Below are 17,445 nucleotides of genomic sequence, written 5' to 3'. Positions count from 1 at the left end.
AGCTCTGCAGTATTTTATTTTCTGCTTGTGGTTCAAACTCATTTTGTTACCTACTTCCAAATTAGTACGTTGTTCAGATGCGGAATTTGATTCATAACAACAACAACCGATAGCCACCAATACAAAACATAAATCAAGAGAAACATTTGTAGGCTTCAGACTTAAATTTAAACTTGAGTCACAAAAATGAGGACTTGTAACTCAACTTGGACTTGTCTGATGCATGATTTGATTTATTGGAGGCTTGAAGGTAAAAAGCCAAAAAGATTCGACCTCAGATCAATAAATGTTAAAAACTGCTAAATTATTATTGATTGGTGTTGTCATAGTGTAATAGTTCATACCAATGTTTCCATAATTTTCACCACATTAACAATGGCTCTGTGCCATTCGAGTGTCCCAGCAAGCCGCAGCATTAAGTGTGTTTCCATTCACCTTTTTGTGTCTTTTCAATTTGCACGGTAAAAAAGTAGAAAAATCGCACAAAGGTTTTTACACTTGGCTGAGGTAGAAAAGTTGGTGAACTTTAAAAAAACAAAAAGGTAACAAATGGAAACAGACTTAAGTCATGAAATACTCTTCAAGTGATCACATGAAGCAAACAGAAATGTCATTTTCCTGCCATGTTCTCCATCATTTGACTCTTTCTCCTCATGTCTTTACATCTCAGTTGCAGTATTTTGGTTGGAAACCTGACTTGCGCGACAGTGAGCCAGCGTGCACGATACTAAGGCTGTGAAACTGAAGTCAGCCATCATTCATTTCAGTGTTTAAACCTGCGCTTTCCCTCCTGTGACATGTCAAAATGTCTTGTGGCTTGTGTGCACGCTCTGACCTGCTCACCTGCAGCTCGGCTTAATGAGCAATATGTGGCAAAAAAGCAAATAATTAAGAAAATGAAAGAGGTAAATCAGCTTCCCTGTCACAAAAGGATCACACTGGAGGAAGCACCAACTAAAACAGGCAGTCGTTTGACAGTAAAATAACTTGGCGGGAAGTAAAGGTGAGGAGGGCAGCGGGTGAACCAACGGTCACATGTGCCTTCAACTCTTATGCAAATCTGTTTCATATGAGGAGAAGGTTTTAATTTTCAGAGGCTTTTCCTATTCAACTGTGTCCAACACCTTGCTTTTATCTTACACCACATTTCAAGTGCTTTCACTGAAGCTCACCCCCCAACAACACTGGAAGCACATGCAGAGTGAAATAAACTTCCCCAAGGTGCTGCACATTCAACCTAACGAGGCGACTGGAGCTCGGAGCTGCACAGCTGACAGAGAAGCTGAGTGATGAGAGACTGAGAGTGATGTTTGATGCCTGAACTAATGGAAATCAAACACTGTGAACCAAGGAAATGATCAAAAATAAGCTTTGCGCAGTAAAATCATGAATCCAGATTCTTCTAAACTCATTTATGGAGTCACAAAAAAACCAAATGAACACCCACATAGCTTTAATGTAACTGATTTGTATTGCTTTAATGTTTTTTTTTTCTCCTTAGGAACAGGTAAGCCATGACAATATAATGTAAATGATAAGCGCAAACAAAATCTGAGACCCTTGTGTACATCCATAGTAGCACATTCATATAAGCCCATCTGTACATAGGGGTCACAGAAACCTCTTCTTTTTCACTGAAACAAGGTAACTCTTGACTCAAAGCCAACAGGTACAATGCAGGTTTAGATTTTTTTTATTTAGACAACATTTATTTTTTGTGTTTTTTTTTTTTCTCTCCAAATGACTAAAAATGAAATTAAGCTTGTTAGTAGTCAATCAAGTGCACTGTACCTCTTTGCTTTCAATAAAGCGCCACCATACATTCCCCCGTTCGTTAACACTGAACGTTAAAAACTGCGATAATGTGGTGATAATGCGACGATGAAACAAGATTTTTAAAAACATGTCAGGAAAAAAAAAAAAAAAAAAGAATAAATAAGAATAAATAAATCGTTGACTTTCGAGAGGGCTGGAGAAGACACCTTTGGCAGTCTGACAAAGCTGCAGCTGTCGAGCTTTAGCATCACGGTGTGAGACACGTCTAACTTTATTTACCTCCAGCACTGGCACCCATATGGAATTTATGTCACTCCTCTTTTGGTATAGTGAATATAAGTGCTTTGTTTACACACTTCCAATTGGGGCACAGCAGGCCTGTTCTCTCTTGAACGGGCGTCGGAGGTGGACACATTTTTCTAGCATTGAGACGCCAGTAAAAACAAATCAAAAAAACGCTTTAGTCATGTGCAGCTGAATGTCTCGCTGTATAAATGCAAGGGCCCCTGTGTTACATACATGAGCTTAAAACACCCATTCCTGCGTGTCCTGGCTGGTTCAGCTTTCTTACATTTGCTGCTAAAGCTGAGCAAGGTGTTGCAGTGTTAAGAGTGTGAAACACAAGAATGGGAACTGAGTAGCAGCTGAACATAAAAAAGCAACATGCATCCAGTCAGAATAGATGTAAAGTGTCTTTGGCAAAATCATAATCCTAACTGTCATGGGTGCATACAGCTGTTTTCATATTGCATTTGAGGTTGGCTTCTCAACTTTTTTTTTTTTTCGTGCTTCCCTTTTTCTAAGACGGGCATGTCTTTACCTTAGTATCTACCAGCTACAACGCATTGACTCCTATGAGTGTGCCTCAGCCGTGGAAACACACTCAGATGCTTCTGTCCATGCAATTCAGAATCTTGGCTTCTACCTCATTCATGCCCTACCTCGTTCTGAGAGAACGCGAAAATGAAAAACATGACGAGCCGAAAACAAACATATACATGTACAAAGTAATGTACACCATATATTCAAACACATTTCAAAATCGTCAGACTTTGAAATCATTAGCCAAAATAAGTATATATTTTTTTCTCAACCCATTAGGTAATCTTCTTTATCTAGACTGTACAATATATGTATATATGAGTAATCATGAGGGACCAAAGCAACAAAAATAAATACTTTTTCGCTATGTCACCTTTCAAAGTATTATATCTATGTACATTTATATCAATATCAATTTTCCTTAGCTTATTGTGAATGGTTGAGCGTGTGTTCAACAAGCAGGCATTTGCACACAGTGTGGAAACTCCATGTGTTCTTTTGTTTTTTTTTTTCTTTTCTTTTCCTTTGCCCTAAATCGTATCTAAATGTAAATTTTGACGACACTGTGGAAAAAACAAAGACCGGACTGTCCGGACAGTGAAATGTAACCCTGGCTCAAATGGACCAAAATTAAAGAAAAAAAACAAAAAAAAAAAAAGTAAAAATAGAACATCTCACCATCATGTGACTACTTCAACAATGGGTTGTCTACTTCTTTTCAGGACTCTGAGGAGAGTACAAAAATGTTGTCTATTTCATGCAGTCTTTGACAAGTCATACAACCTCAGTGTACTTGTCTAAAGGTTTTTAAGTCGTTTTTAGCACACAGCATAGAATGTTTTCAGTGATGTTGAATGTAGCTATGAGGGAGGGTACATTTTGGGACAACAACATGCATAAAGAACAGTGCATAGGTCCAGGTCATTGGGCCAGTCCCTGGTGATTTCCAGTGTGTTTCAGTGGCAGCGTCTATCAACAGATCCACTAATGCAAGCAGTTGGTGATGGGCAGGTTTATGTGACGCTGGGGGAGGGAGGGGGGAGAGAGGGGAGAGGGGGAGGGTAGGGTCCAAGCCTGAATAAGTGGCGCCATCTTGTGGACAAAACAGTCTTCCTCTCTCCGTCTGCCATCCTATCAGGAGCTTGCTGATTTCAGGCGAGAGTAATCCAATAAGCGGGTTTTGAGAGAGAAAGGGAGAGAGAGAGCGATCGGGCTTGGACCGGAGGCCGAGGTGATGCAAGTGTGGCTGCACTGACACAAAGTGCGGTGACCTTAGCGTGGCGGGGGCGGGGGGTGGGGGGGGTTTGAGTCTGGTCTGCTATGCGCAGTTTAGATCAGTCATTGTTTCACTGCAGAGCCCTTTCCAACACACAACAGACCTGGAAAAGACCACTCTAAGGATTTCACAATGACTTTTGTGGAAGGTAGAAGAACCAAGCTTAAAGATCAAGCTAACATGCATAAGGTCTTCAGACACTGTTTTGCTAAAAGCCATCAAGGCCAACTTTTTTCCTGAAGACAAGTTCAAGAAGAAACCGTATTTCTTTTCTTTTTTTTTTTTTTTTGTTTTGTTCAACACTTCATCTTTTGAAAAGAGGAAATAATAATGGCTTAATAGCTACATCATTCTTGCACTTGTATTGCAACTACCTTTGGTAAATCAAATCAATCAAAACGACAACAGAAAACCCTGAAACATACAAGTCCTTACATGTTCCCCGACTAAACATAGCATTGTTCCTTTAGTCTTTAGCTAGCATTTTCTTTTAGTACAGGTTACCCTGTGAATAAATTCTCTCCCTTCAATGGCCTCCATGTTTGTCACGTTCACAGCTCCACACCACACATCCTCTAGCGCCACTTTGGATCCACACCAAATCCTTCAAATAGACTCTTCCAAAAAAGACCAAAGTCAAGACAAACCAGCAAGGCAGAGAGAAAAAAAGAGAGGAAGGAAACAGAAACAAACCAACAGGAAACAGAAAAAAAAAAGGGACGCCATCCAGTCCTGGCCAAAAAGACGCAAACGAAGATTTCTAAATGGCCACCGCCATTTACACGCTGGGGGGTTTCACCGTTTCATCATCTTGGAGACAAAGCTGACGATGGCGGAGGCGGGCTGGTCTATGTCCAGCTCAGCGAACAGGTGGCTGACATTGTCTGTTGTGCTTCCTTGTTTCCTTGCGACGAATCCGAAAAGCCTTGAATTAAAAAAAAACAACAAACAAGTATTTATTTTAGTATTAGTATTTTTTTGCTGGTATTTAGGCACCATAATGGCAAAATATGTCCAACAGAATAACCTGAAAAAAGGAAACCAAGATGTATTCACATCTGTCCTCCAACCATTAAATATTTTAACTTACTTCACTGAGCCACCTCCTTCTTTGCCCCATCTACGGAAAGAAAACGAAAGAAACATTTGTTCATAAATCAAAAAACAAATCTTGTGTTTAGATATGTGCACAAAAGGGTCTTGAAGGTTCTTACTTTCTGTCCTGGGGATCAGTGTCACAGTAGGTTATCGTGTTGATGGGATAATGTCGCCTGAAGAAAAGTCTGCAGTGGGAGAAATGAAGAACACACACATTTTCATGGGTACTGAGAATAAACATGCAGGGGCCACATAGATTTAACGTATGGTTAAACATCAGCCACCTAAGCAGTCGTGTTGCAGCTAGTGTAGTCTTGCGTGTGTTTACTCACTTCCTCTGACTGTCAGTGAGCGTGATGCCCTGCGCGGACGCCTTGAAGTGGACGGTGGTCGCAGCGGGCAGAGGGTTGGTCGCCAGCGTCTGACTGATCGCCTTGGCAATGGCCTGAGGCCCCGTGAGAGATTCCATATCGACAGAGTTGATGTAGAGGACATTGCACGCTAGAAGTGAAACAGAGTCACTGTTAGTTAACAACAGATACAAGAGAAAAACGTGTGCATGCAGAGGATGGAGGCTGCAGTGAGGACAAGCTTACAGTGTTTCTCATGCTCTGCACATCTGGTAACAAATACAGTAAGATCTTTTACATTGAGAATATTTGAACAGTCCGTTTTCAGTTTAACACACATGCTTTTAAACCCTTTCCTAAAAACATGTCGTTTTTTTCCTTTAAGACAAAATCTAAGTTGGTCTGTGCTGCAGGTAAAAATGGAGGAAAAACTTGTTTCTGTGAGAGCAGGCATCACCGCATTCACATTCAGTCAAAGTGCATGACAGAGCAGAACAGTGCATTATTTACCATGGGCTTCCTCAGGAACCTTCTGGACTGTAAGGTAAAGGTGACAAGTGTGAGAGCAAGGGAACTGCTTTATGAAAGATTTGATGTAGAAACCGATGAAATGTGCTTCGAATTACAGTTATATCCTGTCACATGGAACTTCTAACATCAAAATGTTGTCACTCTTCTTGTCCCTGTTTCCTCATTGAGAGAATATTAAAAAATGTTGTCAGTCTCTACAATGCGAGACCCTTTTCATGCTTACCTGCTCCCTGCTTGAGAAGTTCAACGACTGGATCAGTGGGTGTGGCGAGCTCCAACGCCTCTTCGTTTGGGTCTTTGAGTGACAAACAAAACAGAGAAGATATAAAAAAAAACAACAAAAAAAAACAGTTATGTCATAAAATTATTTTGCTACAGATTACACCAATGTTTAAATCAAATGTCTGAGCGACTGTGAAGAAGAGATTCGGGCTGACCTTTGGTGGGGATCATCAGCTTACAGGGCAGAGCCAGAGGAGTCATCGAGTGCTGGTACACCAGGGCAGAGAGACAACCTACAAACACAAAGTCACCTCTCTGCTAAACTGGATCACTTTGACATCAAGTGAAATGCTGGTCTATGAAAGTGATGTCTCAAACTCACCAAAGTAGGGTTCGTTGGGACAACCCTTCAGACGGACGCCCTTAGGGCTCGTCTCAATCAGGAAGTGCCTCACCAGCTCGTTAGTCAAGTCGCCAACTGCAAAAAACATTTGAATGCAAATATTCACCAAATCAAGGCCAAGGATTAGTCAAAAACTCAGTTATTTGGTTGCATTAAAAACTTAATGCTGCTAAAGAGTTTTCTTTCAACCTTTTTTGTTTTGTTGGACAGTCGGCGGGGGGCAGGCCACCTTCATGGCCAGACCGTAGGCCCCGCGGAAGGAATGGCTGTCCCTGATGATGAACGCCCCGGGCTCCCTGTCCTTCAACAGGTTGATGGCTGAAAGGTGGAGAGAGGAGGAGAACAAGGAGAAAAAAGAGAGACGAGAGGGATTGGAAAGGAAACAAAATGAGGGGAACGGGAGTCGTTGATCAAATAAAGTGGACGGGAGGAGAAAAAGAGGATAAACAGAGGGAAAGAGAAGATGAAAGGAGAATACACAATCAAGCAGAGAATGGCTGTCATTGCAATTTTACTCTCTTTCACTTTGGGATCAATAAACTCATCACGGTGGGTTTGAAAGGTGGAACTCTCACCTTGCTCTCTGGAGATGTCTGGCTTGTACCAGAACCTGGAGGTGTCCTGGACAAACTTGACATTCATCTTAATGTCTGGATAACCATCTGTTTGGACGGAAGGAGACAATGATTACAGGAGAAGACACAAACCTTCTGCGAGCTAGGATAAAAAAGTCATTCTTTCACTGTCTCACCATATATGGACTTGGAGATGTCTGGGAGCATGTGAGTGCCAGACAGATTTGGCGTGCTGCCTCCGCTGGCCGGTGTCGGTGTCAGGTTATTGTTGTCCATCCTCTCCGCGTCTCCGCTCGACATGTGCCTCTTCTCCGGCAACTGCGGGGAGACGGGGAAGGCGGGCGTGGAGGGCGGCTGGGCGCTCCCCTGGCGAGAAGCAGCCCCCAGCTCATCAGGTGTGCTGTGGCCGCTCGCTGCTGTGCGGCGCCCCATCAGGGGGCTGGGAGGCACACCAGCGGCTACTATTTTAGCGCTTCTGCCGATCAGAGGGCTGGAGGGGACGCCGGTCGGAGGCGGGTGTCTGGCCAGCGAGGGGCTGGCCTGACCCAGGCGTCTCTGTAGGGCGGGGCTTGGTGGCGTGTTGGTGGCCACTGTGCGGTGGAGGGTGTTGGGGCTGCCGGGGACGGTGTGGACGCCCATGATGTTGACCTGGGAGCCCTCGGGGGAAGCTGGTCTGTGGGGGTAGGAGAGGGCGGGGCTGTGAGGGGGGGCATCCGAAGATCCAATCCTCCTTCTGCAGACGAAAGCAAAAGTGGATGCAGTTTTATTACTTTCCCATCTTTGAACCAGCTCAGTGACTTTTTTATAACATGTGCTCCCCATTGATTTGCAGCTGATCTTCAACAATAAAACTAAGAGAAAAGGACAAATGCTCTCACCCATCAGTGCTGTGAATTGGACTGCTGGAGGAGAGAGGAGCGTTGAACGCTTGTGCTCTGGAGTCCCCAAAACTGCGATTATCTGAGGATCACAAAGCATCAGAACACACAAACACTGTCAGTCTCTACTTAGCGTTTCACACAACCTGACAGAACCTAACGGGATGCAGTTATCAGGCGTTGGAGTTGGTGTGACAGAAATAGAAAATGGTTCAGTCAAAAGTCAGTCGTAATAGAACAAAACATTCGGTCGAAATCTGGGATGCACAACTGAAAAGGAAAACATTTGGTTGCAGTGAAACACACAAATATTAAAAAAAGAAAAAGTGTAGCGGTCAGGAGGCTGTGCTGGCGTCGGGTGCAGAGGCGCTTATGTTATATTTCCACAGAAATGCCCTTACCTTGCTCTCCATCATTAGAATCAGAGTCTAACAGCGAGAAGAGATAGAAAGCGAGGGGAGGAGGAAGAAGAGGAGAAGATGTGTGGAAGAGGAAGGAGACAAGGAAGACAAACTTGAGTGGAAAGCAAGAACTGAAGGGTGTGTGTTAGCTATTAGCATTCAGTGGGAGTGTTTCCAGGAGTAAGAACAGATGTGAGCACCAGGGGGCAGCAGAGACTCATAGTTGGAGCCACTTTCTGCTCACTCAGCTACAGAGCTACAGCATGACATAATGCAGTGATGCTGCAATGCACTGGCAGCAGCTGAAGTCAAAGCTTCTGTATATCGACTATTCCGTTTGTTTTCCTTGACGTTGTTAAAATGATCTAATTTGGATCATTATGATGTTATGAAGTTCATAATTTGGTGTAATTTGGTGTAAATCAAGAATAAGCAAGAACAAGTTGAAGCATATGTCTATATTACACCTTTAAAATCTTATGGATAATAACTGGATCACCCAATGGAAAACAAACAGGACATTTACTTGTGAAATCTAATGTTTCAATTCTTTACCGAGACTTAGTATCAGTTAAGATCTGAATACCATGTCTGATGCGTGTCAACTGACCTGATCCACCGTGTTGATGTGGCTTCAGTCCCAGCGTTGACAAAGGAGTCTTGGCCAGACCTGGAGGAGAGCGAGCTACAGACAGACACACAAGCAAAAAGGAGTGAAACACATGACATGACATATGTAACTGCATAACATGATGACAGTGAGATGGGTAGAGTATAAAAAGCCATGCAAGGGTATGAAAAGACACAGTTCTCCACAACATGATGCTGGATCTACATGTTTGAAGTGGACTTGGTTAAGGTATTTTTATTTCAAGCACTGAAGTGTTTGTCTTTTTTAGATGTTCAGCTGATCCTTGCACTCGAAGATGTACAAGTAGAATGATTGAATAAGCCTAATTAACATTACAGAGCTTTTCATCAAATATTCCCTCATTAGTTGTACAAATTGAAATAGTTAAAGTGCAACAAAGTCACAGGAAACTGTACTGTGCGGTATATTCTTGTATATATAGACTTCAGGATAATGTATTATTTGCTGCATTAGCTTCAGGTACAGTATCAGTATCCTCATTTATAATAGAGGAATTCACTTCCATAATTAAAATGGAATTTGTCCGAAAAGATGCGGCTGAAAATGAGTCAATGAGCACCCCACCACAACACAAGTACTGTACATAGTCATGAAAATGTGGGAGGATTTATAGCATGCTGTCACTCAAACAATGACTGGGTTTCGCACAGATTGAGACTGGAAGAGTTTGCGACACTGGATAAAGGTTGAAGGTTGACGAAGGTTGACATATTAATGTTTTTATGCGTGGTGGAAGAGACACACGAAAGTTGTCAGAAAACTGAAGAGTTATTTCTGAACTGAAAGGCCGGACGGATCGAAACACACCAAAGTAGTTTTATTCTGCAGCTAAACAGCTGAGGTGAAATGAACTCTTCAGTTTCATTAATCCAACTCTACAGCATGACGGGGAGTCTCACGGATGGTGGCGTGGCGAGGGTGAGGATGGTAAATATGACGTTTTGTGTGCGACAGAGCAGATTGTTACTGCAACAGCTGTGTGTTCAGGACCGACTGCAGGTGGGGGGGTTGGGGGAGGAGGGCAGAGCTGGTTCACAAAGGTGTCCGGTTCACAGACCCGCTGAACAGGATGGTCGTCGGTGCTGTGACTGAGTGGGGTGTCTCCAAATCTAATGTCTCAAGGGGTTTGGTTGAATTAGTAATACATTTTATTAGATGTGTGTGTGGGTGTGTGTGTGTGTGGCCTCCTTTCACTTTTCAATAAGTGCTCATCTTCCTTTAAATATTGCCAGTAAAAGAAAGAAAGAGGGAAACGAGAAAAGAATGAAAGAATGCTAAAGTGTGTGAACATAATTTCCCTTTTCATCCACTTCTCTTTACATTTGTATTTCCTAAATTTGCTTCCCAAAGAAAAACATGACACGTTGACAAATGATTTCCTCTTGCCATTCAAAACCATGATTTGCACACACCTGCTCTGTGCTATTGTTTGCTGCCAAGTCATGCAATATTTAGGTTTTGCCTGAAGCAAATTCAAAATGTGTTTTTTGAGTGCTGTGAAAGGTGCAGTGTGATTTAAATGTGGGTTTCCAAAACTTTTACAACACTGGGACTATCAAAACTCCTCTTTACTTGCTGAAACAAAACCATTGGCTAAGGCTTTCACCTCAAAAACAATTGATTAATCAGCTAATCACTGCAGCTTGGCTCACAAGCTGAAAATGTTCATTAAACTACTGTAGCAGTGATCAGCTGTTGTTTTCATTTCACCCCTGCAGACAGAATGGTTCAGTGGAGGAGAAGGTCCACCTTATGCAAATACCCTCATCCTGCAGCATGTACTTAAAAAAAAAAAATCCATTTGCATCCTCAGTTTCCTGCAGGACTCACAAGACAGTGATGGATCAGAGCTTCGCCTGCGTCTTGCTCCTGCTGAGCTTAGCCTTTGGCAAGTACGTCTACATCGAGCAAAAAAAGACCTGGCATGAAGCTCAGAAGTACTGTCAGATGTTCTATACAGACCTGGCTCCTGTCAGCAATAAACACGACATCTACCAACTTGAGAGGCTTGTCGGTGAGAGCGAGGACTACTTCTGGATCGGAATGGAAAGAGATTCCACAGACACTTTGAAATGGATGTGGTCAGGCGGCGGCGAGGTGTCCACATTTTTCTGGGCACTGGGTGAGCCCGACAACCGACAGCATGAAGACTACGTTATGATTCATTACAACAGGATGTACGATGCAGAAGCAGACTTTGAAGACCACTTCTTCTGCTACAGGGTGGTTGTGGTGAGGGAGAGGAAGATGTGGAAGGAAGCTTTGGATTACTGCAAGAAGTATCACCGCGACCTGGCCAGCGTGGGGTCAGAGACAGAGATGCTGCTGATCCAGAAAGAGTTAGGAAAAAATGTCACCACGGAACGCGTCTGGATCGGTCTGCATTTGTTCTCTGGACACTGGCTGTGGGTGGACAGACGGCCGCTGGATTACGAGGCCTGGGGTCAGGGGAACAAGTCTGCATGTCCGAAAGCCAACCTGCGGTGTGCTGCCTTACACGTGATGGGAGGGAAACAGAGTAACAGTGCGGACTCTCCTCTGGTCACTAATGCCACAGAGGGAACAGGAGCAGTTCACACTCATCACACAGGGTCTGTCATGAATACTACAGCAAATACTGAGCTGAATATTCCTGGAGTCAGTCAAGCAGCTACAGGTGTGAAACAAAGTGTATGGGAGGCTCATGACTGCGAGGAGAGACTCCATTTTATTTGCTACTGAGTTTACGTTTTGAAATGGTCGGTTTATAGGTTGATTTGTTATAGTTAAACTTTGGACAGGTTTTGTGAAGTAGTTTGCTGCTACAGGGACGGGTTTTGCTTAATCTTTAGCACTTTGATCCTTTTATTTTTTGGTGTGAATCCATGTATTTGTATAATACACCCCTTTTATTTATTTATTTGCTGTATTTTATCCTCTTTTTCTTTTCTTTTGTGTTTTGTTTTGTAGAACTAAACTGGTGAATATATATAGAATAAAGATAAATAAAAAATTTGAATAAAATAAATAAACATTTGTTTTCTTGATGTCATTATGTAATTCTTTCCTGGCTTTTCTCATCTGTCTTTTCACTCATTAAGTCATTTTTTTTAACAATTACAGACAGACAACAGAGAGGTAAGAGTCAGTGCTCAGAGGATTTAGACAGCGCCCCCTGTCTGCAGGCAGAGTGGACCTACACATGTTGAAGTAAGGAGTCTGTGGCGACACGGGGAAGCTGGGGGTCTGTGGAGAATTCTCACCACCGCCTCCAAAAGTTGGACTGTTGAAACCGTCCGCCTTGTCGTCCTCAAACGCCTCCCGGTAGCTGTGCATGGGACCCTTGAAAGACAGAGAACATTTTAGTTAATCTAATATATCAGCACCAACAACAACAAAAACCTGAAGAGGGAAATATTCTTATGTGAAAATGAATCTCTATTAGCAAAGAAGGCTTCTCTAAGCACAATCAGACACAGACTGAAGTACAACACTCTCTTAGTTATTTTCAACTGTTGTGCATTTTGCCTCGAGCTGAATGAGATGACAGTGTAAAAGGTTAAACAGCGTCTGCAGGCAGTGCACGGTTCCCACGATGTGCACATGGTTGGACCATTAGGCTGAATACTGCACCTCTCTGGGTCTTCCTCCTGGGTTAAGGGCCAGGTTGTTGGCAAAGTCTGGTGAATGACTTGTCGGCGGATTGTCATGGCCGCTCTGGTACTGTCCCTCGCTGGTGGTCCGACGCCGGCCCGTCTCTTGCGTTACTTCTGGGGTCATCCCTCTGGAGCGAACTCCTGCAACACCCCAAAATATTCACTGTGCGGAACTGTCAACTCATGAAGTATGTTTTCCAAACTGCTTTTTATACTTCTTGTGTAACACTTTATTAACATTCAGCAATATTTTTCCGGAAGTACGCCATCAAAAGTGGAGAAGAGGTTTAAAGTGTAAATATGTGATGTAGAGGGAATAGAAAAAGCAGTGTAAAGGGACAAATAGAGCAGAAACAGGAACCGATGAAGAAAATAATCATAAAAGATCTTAAAAAGTTTTGAAAAATGGCTGGGAAGCAGAGAAGGATTCAACAAATGCAGGAACTAAAAATGTCAGAAATTAAAAGCGAGGGAAAGTGGACAAACCAGAGAAGGAATAGGAGCGATGGCGGTCAGATTGTTGCGGTGTAATGCTTGCACTGATGCCCCGAATACGAGCGTTGTACTCTGTTCCCGGGGAGGGAGGTCAGGGTGGTGGGTGGGAGGCAGGAGGTGGAGGAGGGAGGTGAGAGGAGAGAGGTGCAGAGGAGGAAGCAAATGGTGGGAAGGGTTGTCCATAGAGCGGAAAAGATGGATTGTACAGAAAAGGAGAAGAAAAATCAAAACAGAAATGAATCTAATGAAGTGAAGAGAAAATTAAAAGATGTTTATCAAATGAGATGATATCTTTTTCATAATCCAATTAAGTGATACAAGGTTCATGATTACAGAATGTGAACAGCAATATAACAAAAGCAGACAGCAACATCTGCATCAGACTCTGCATCATCAGGTCCATCTCTAACAAACCTAAAAATGAGGAATTTACAACTTTGCTCCACTGGGAGGCGCCTGGGAGCTTCCACATGGTTTCACATGAATGGAAACATGAATGCAGACAATGCATGGAAGCAGGAGCCTCCGAACGCCTGGCTATTCTTACTCTTATCCTATCTCCCCCTCTCACCAGCACTGGCGTATTTCATGCTGCAGAGCTAATTTTATGGGCACAGGTCACTCCTGTGGAGTGGCACCCCATGATGAATCAGTAACAGGAACTGCCGAAACCTGCTCTGCTCACGTGCTGTTTGGTGAAGAGGACTAAAGATGCTTCCTGCTGAAGTTGTAACATTATTGCCTCAAGCTCTAAATTAGGTCTGTGCTCATTCCAGTGAGCCTTGTCGTTTTGGATTCACACATGTTGCCTATGTATAATTTTCAGGATCGTGGAAGTCATTTTAGCCTATTTACAAAAAATAAAACTCTTTAAATGAAATTCTTCAAATAACATAACTTGGATGATTTCTCCCTAATTAAGTAAATATCTAATGGCTGATTGTGGAAATGAGGCACATTATAAACAATAAAAACAATATCTCAAAGTCTTACCAGCGATGCGGTGAGCCACCAGGCCTTCCAAATTTAGTGTCTCCTCCTCTGCATCTTGTTCCCGGGCCAAGGAGGAAGAGGAGGTATCCTTGGGCTGGGGGGTGAGAGCGGGTAGAGGGGAAGAGGAAGCACTGTAGCCTGGGTAAGGAGACGAACCCTGCAGGTCTGGGGAGTGGGAAACCCCGCCGCTTGGGTATGAGTTCACAGGCTTCAGCGGTGCCTGCTGGTTCAGATTAGAAGAAGGATCAGTGGGGTAATGGTGGGCTGGTTGGCGTGGGTGGAGGTAGGGCTCAGGGGTGTGTGTTGGGGTGGTGTTTTGGTGTTGGTAGCTGGCGTTGGGCCTCTGGGGAGAATAGACTGGAGACTCCATAACTGGGCTCTGGTTGGGCAATGTTGACACTCTCCCAGCCGATCGGTGAAAGGAATTGTTGACCGACCCGGAGTTGTTGTAGCCGTGGATGGCAGAGTCCGCTTGGTACGAGGGTCTGGCAAGGGTCTGGGAGAAGGGCGCCTGTGATGAATTCAGGTTGTTGTCCCCAGGGGGCGCACTGTGGGACTTGGACATGTGGGAGTTGATTGGGTCCAGGTCGAGCATGAGCATGTTGAGTGCCTCGATGGACTGCTCAATGTCTCGCTGCGAGGCTGGGGTGGGGAAGTGGGGCAAGCTATGTGTTGACTGGAGAGGAGGGCCGAACGGATCATCTGGGAGGCTATACTGGTGCCAAGTGTTGAGACCTCTTTGAACGGCCTCTCGGCTACTGGTGCTCCTCTCCGGGGCCCTGGGCATCAGTTTAGGATTGGTTTCAGGGCTGCTGGGTGGCGGATTCCCCCACATCCCCCCTCCGTTCTGGTAGTTGTTGTATCCCCCTTGTGGTGATGCAGAGTCCACAGACCTCTCCTGCATCGCCGTGGGAGTTCGAACTCCATGCACAGGCATTTCTGTCAACTTTTCTCCAAGAACGCCTCTCTCAAGGTACGGCCCGTCGTTCTGCCCACTGACAGGCGTCTGTGACGGGTAGTAGAGGTCAGCTGGTGTCGCCTGGCCGTCTAGGGAAGAAATTGTGCCCAAACTGTCCACACTGTTGCCCTCTTGGCTATTGGGCAGCTCGTCGTCGAGAATATCTGTCTCCCGCTCCTCAGTCGAAGGGGCACCCACCAGCCTGGTGTGGCCCCCGTTGACGTGCACCTGTGCCGGGACCAGGTGTCGAACTCCTCCTCCTGGACTGGTGGATGTGGACAGGTAGGCTTGCCGTTGATGAGTTGGCGCCTCAAGGCCGCTCAGAAGCTGATCGAGCTCTCTCTTCTCCTGTGGGCTGAGTGGGGGGTTGGTCACGGTCGGGTTGTTGTGGTTCACGGCGTTCTGCACGGACTGGCTGTGCTCATCGGTGCGATCGGTCTTGATGGATGCGGTAGAGTTGCCTGAGTCGCTGCTCACGGAGAGGGTGTGGTCGACAGCAGGGAGGGAGGCGTGACCTGCCACAGGAAGTGTCTGGTCAGCGGTTTGGAGGGGATGGTTGGCGTTCTGCAACGAGTTCTTGGCACTGGTCAAGGGGTTTTCATGGACTGGGAGGCCGTTGATGGTGACAACTCCCTCCAGGGAGTCTTTCTTGCGGACCCGGGCATAAAGGCTTCCGTCAAGTGGACCTTGGGTATGAACAACATCTGAAAGACACATAAAGAGACATATACGGAAATTATTAAACTACATCCATGTTTTCATGCAGTTCCAAACACACACAGAATCAAAACACAGAACACAATGAGACACACATTTGTCTGTTTCTTTCTGTAGATGATTCAGACAAGTACGAATCCTCCTTGAGGTGATTTAAATCATCTGGTCCTCATGCACATGGTTTCATTACGTTTCATTGGCTCCAATCATCAAGTCATTTTTGCACAGGACGGGATCACTCACACCACAGGCACAGTGACCCCCCTCTGCACCCTTTTATTTGACCTGAGGTTCAGCGTGCAGCCCAGCCGCCAGCAACACAGCACCTCCAGCTCTATTAATAGCCAATTTGCAGGACCAAAGCCCCTGTCACGTTGCGTCAGTGCAGGCCCACATGGTCTGACGTGAACCAGGGCGTATCCTGTCCAACACATGGAAACAGCTGGTCTGTGTGAGCCAAAGAGAAGAGCAGCAGTGCCAGGTTGAAAGCCCTGAGCTGGACTGGGAGACTTGAAGAAGTCAAGTTGAATATCTGGCTGCTGAATCATGATTTGCATAGTGATTGCATACATGTTGTACAACACTGCAAATGACAGTATCCACAATATTTCTTCACAGGAATGTTTTACAGACACTGTATGCATATAAAAATAAGTACAGCATATTTGTGTTATCTATGTTCTGCTGCACGTAGCTTGTAGCAAACTGGGCAGGGCAGGAACGGAACAACTAAACCAAATTCCTTTGGCCTGGCTACACCTCAGATGAAGGAATGGAGAGTAACTTTAGCTGGGAAAACTTTCAAAACAGTCTTTAGGCTTCCACATTAACCCTGACTGTTGTGTAGTTATGCCTGTGAAAGAGCCTCATACTGAAATCAAGTTACTTTCCAGATGACAGCAATTAAAAACATTAAGCATGGGGGTGGGGTGGGGTGTGTGTGTGTGTGTGTGTGTGTGTGTGTGTGTCTCCATCTGTTTATAGTACCTGTAGAACTCATTTGAAATTTCTTGGACACACATAGCCCAGCTCATGTCATCACATTTGATTTGAGGGCAAGATCTATTCTAGCAACTGACTCCTCCATTCAAATCATACAGTGAGCCCTAATATATCATTTTTTTTCATTTGAATGTGAATAAAATATATTTATATTTTTAAAAAAGAGGGAAAGAAAACATACTACAACTCATTTACGGCACGTGAACACATAATCGTGGGTGTGTGCAGTAGTGTAATTCACACAGTTAAGATCAAATGTGCACTACAATTACAGGGCAGGGCAACTTTTCAAACTGTAAAACATGACACTGGCTCCATGAAACACAACAATCACACGTGCACCATGCTCATTCTGTGGTCACACTTATGCTTACAGGAAGAAAGTAATACACCAACACTGGCTTTTTTTTTTTTTTGCAAAGCGATATACACGACATATATACACGGCAGCGGCTGGCTCGTGTGTGGGGTGTTCCAAATTGAGCAACCCCTGGGGACAGATGGTGGATCACTCGGGCCGCAGCTATTTCAAAACCCATGTCAACAACAACTCACGACCACAGCAGCAGCAAGAGCGAGCGGGCAGGCGAGGAAGCTGTAAACACTGTTGGCTCCTGTGGTTGTTTTTAATGATGACACTGGGATTAACATCATGGGAGTA

At 44.5% G+C, this 17,445-nt stretch overlaps 2 protein-coding genes across 5 annotated transcripts in view; one reads left to right on the top strand and one right to left on the bottom strand.

Moving 5' to 3' along the window:
- Positions 1–1,452: 1,452 nt before the first annotated feature.
- tns1a (tensin 1a) overlaps positions 1,453–17,445 on the bottom strand; it is an 81,086-nt gene continuing 65,093 nt past the window's right edge. For 3 of the 4 annotated variants that reach the window (XM_023420307.2, XM_087177723.1, XM_087177725.1), the window contains 18 exons: positions 14,108–15,769; positions 13,106–13,186; positions 12,597–12,760; positions 12,164–12,305; positions 8,943–9,017; positions 8,333–8,359; positions 7,932–8,013; positions 7,230–7,786; positions 7,054–7,140; positions 6,668–6,796; positions 6,458–6,553; positions 6,291–6,368; positions 6,077–6,148; positions 5,833–5,859; positions 5,305–5,473; positions 5,089–5,157; positions 4,965–4,994; positions 1,453–4,799 (listed from right to left, as the gene is read on the bottom strand). In XM_023420307.2, coding sequence (XP_023276075.1) covers positions 4,670–4,799; positions 4,965–4,994; positions 5,089–5,157; positions 5,305–5,473; positions 5,833–5,859; positions 6,077–6,148; positions 6,291–6,368; positions 6,458–6,553; positions 6,668–6,796; positions 7,054–7,140; positions 7,230–7,786; positions 7,932–8,013; positions 8,333–8,359; positions 8,943–9,017; positions 12,164–12,305; positions 12,597–12,760; positions 13,106–13,186; positions 14,108–15,769 — 3,677 coding nt within the window. In that variant the 3' untranslated portion in view covers positions 1,453–4,669. The remainder of the gene's footprint in view (positions 4,800–4,964; positions 4,995–5,088; positions 5,158–5,304; positions 5,474–5,832; positions 5,860–6,076; positions 6,149–6,290; positions 6,369–6,457; positions 6,554–6,667; positions 6,797–7,053; positions 7,141–7,229; positions 7,787–7,931; positions 8,014–8,332; positions 8,360–8,942; positions 9,018–12,163; positions 12,306–12,596; positions 12,761–13,105; positions 13,187–14,107; positions 15,770–17,445) is intronic. The other variant, XM_087177724.1, reaches the window with a different exon arrangement.
- LOC111665338 (C-type mannose receptor 2-like) lies at positions 10,824–11,941 on the top strand. The gene has a single exon (XM_023420309.2). It carries the CDS (start codon positions 10,824–10,826, stop codon positions 11,703–11,705), a length of 882 nt encoding a protein of 293 aa, XP_023276077.2. The 3' UTR covers positions 11,706–11,941.

This window comes from Seriola lalandi, unplaced genomic scaffold, assembly GCF_002814215.2.
Source record: "Seriola lalandi dorsalis isolate HSWRI2012SDOR001 ecotype SW California unplaced genomic scaffold, Sedor1 jcf7180002054630, whole genome shotgun sequence".
Classification (NCBI taxonomy): domain Eukaryota; kingdom Metazoa; phylum Chordata; class Actinopteri; order Carangiformes; family Carangidae; genus Seriola; species Seriola lalandi.
The sequence above is the reverse complement of the archived record's forward strand: the minus strand, read 5'-3'. Positions and strand labels throughout refer to the sequence as shown.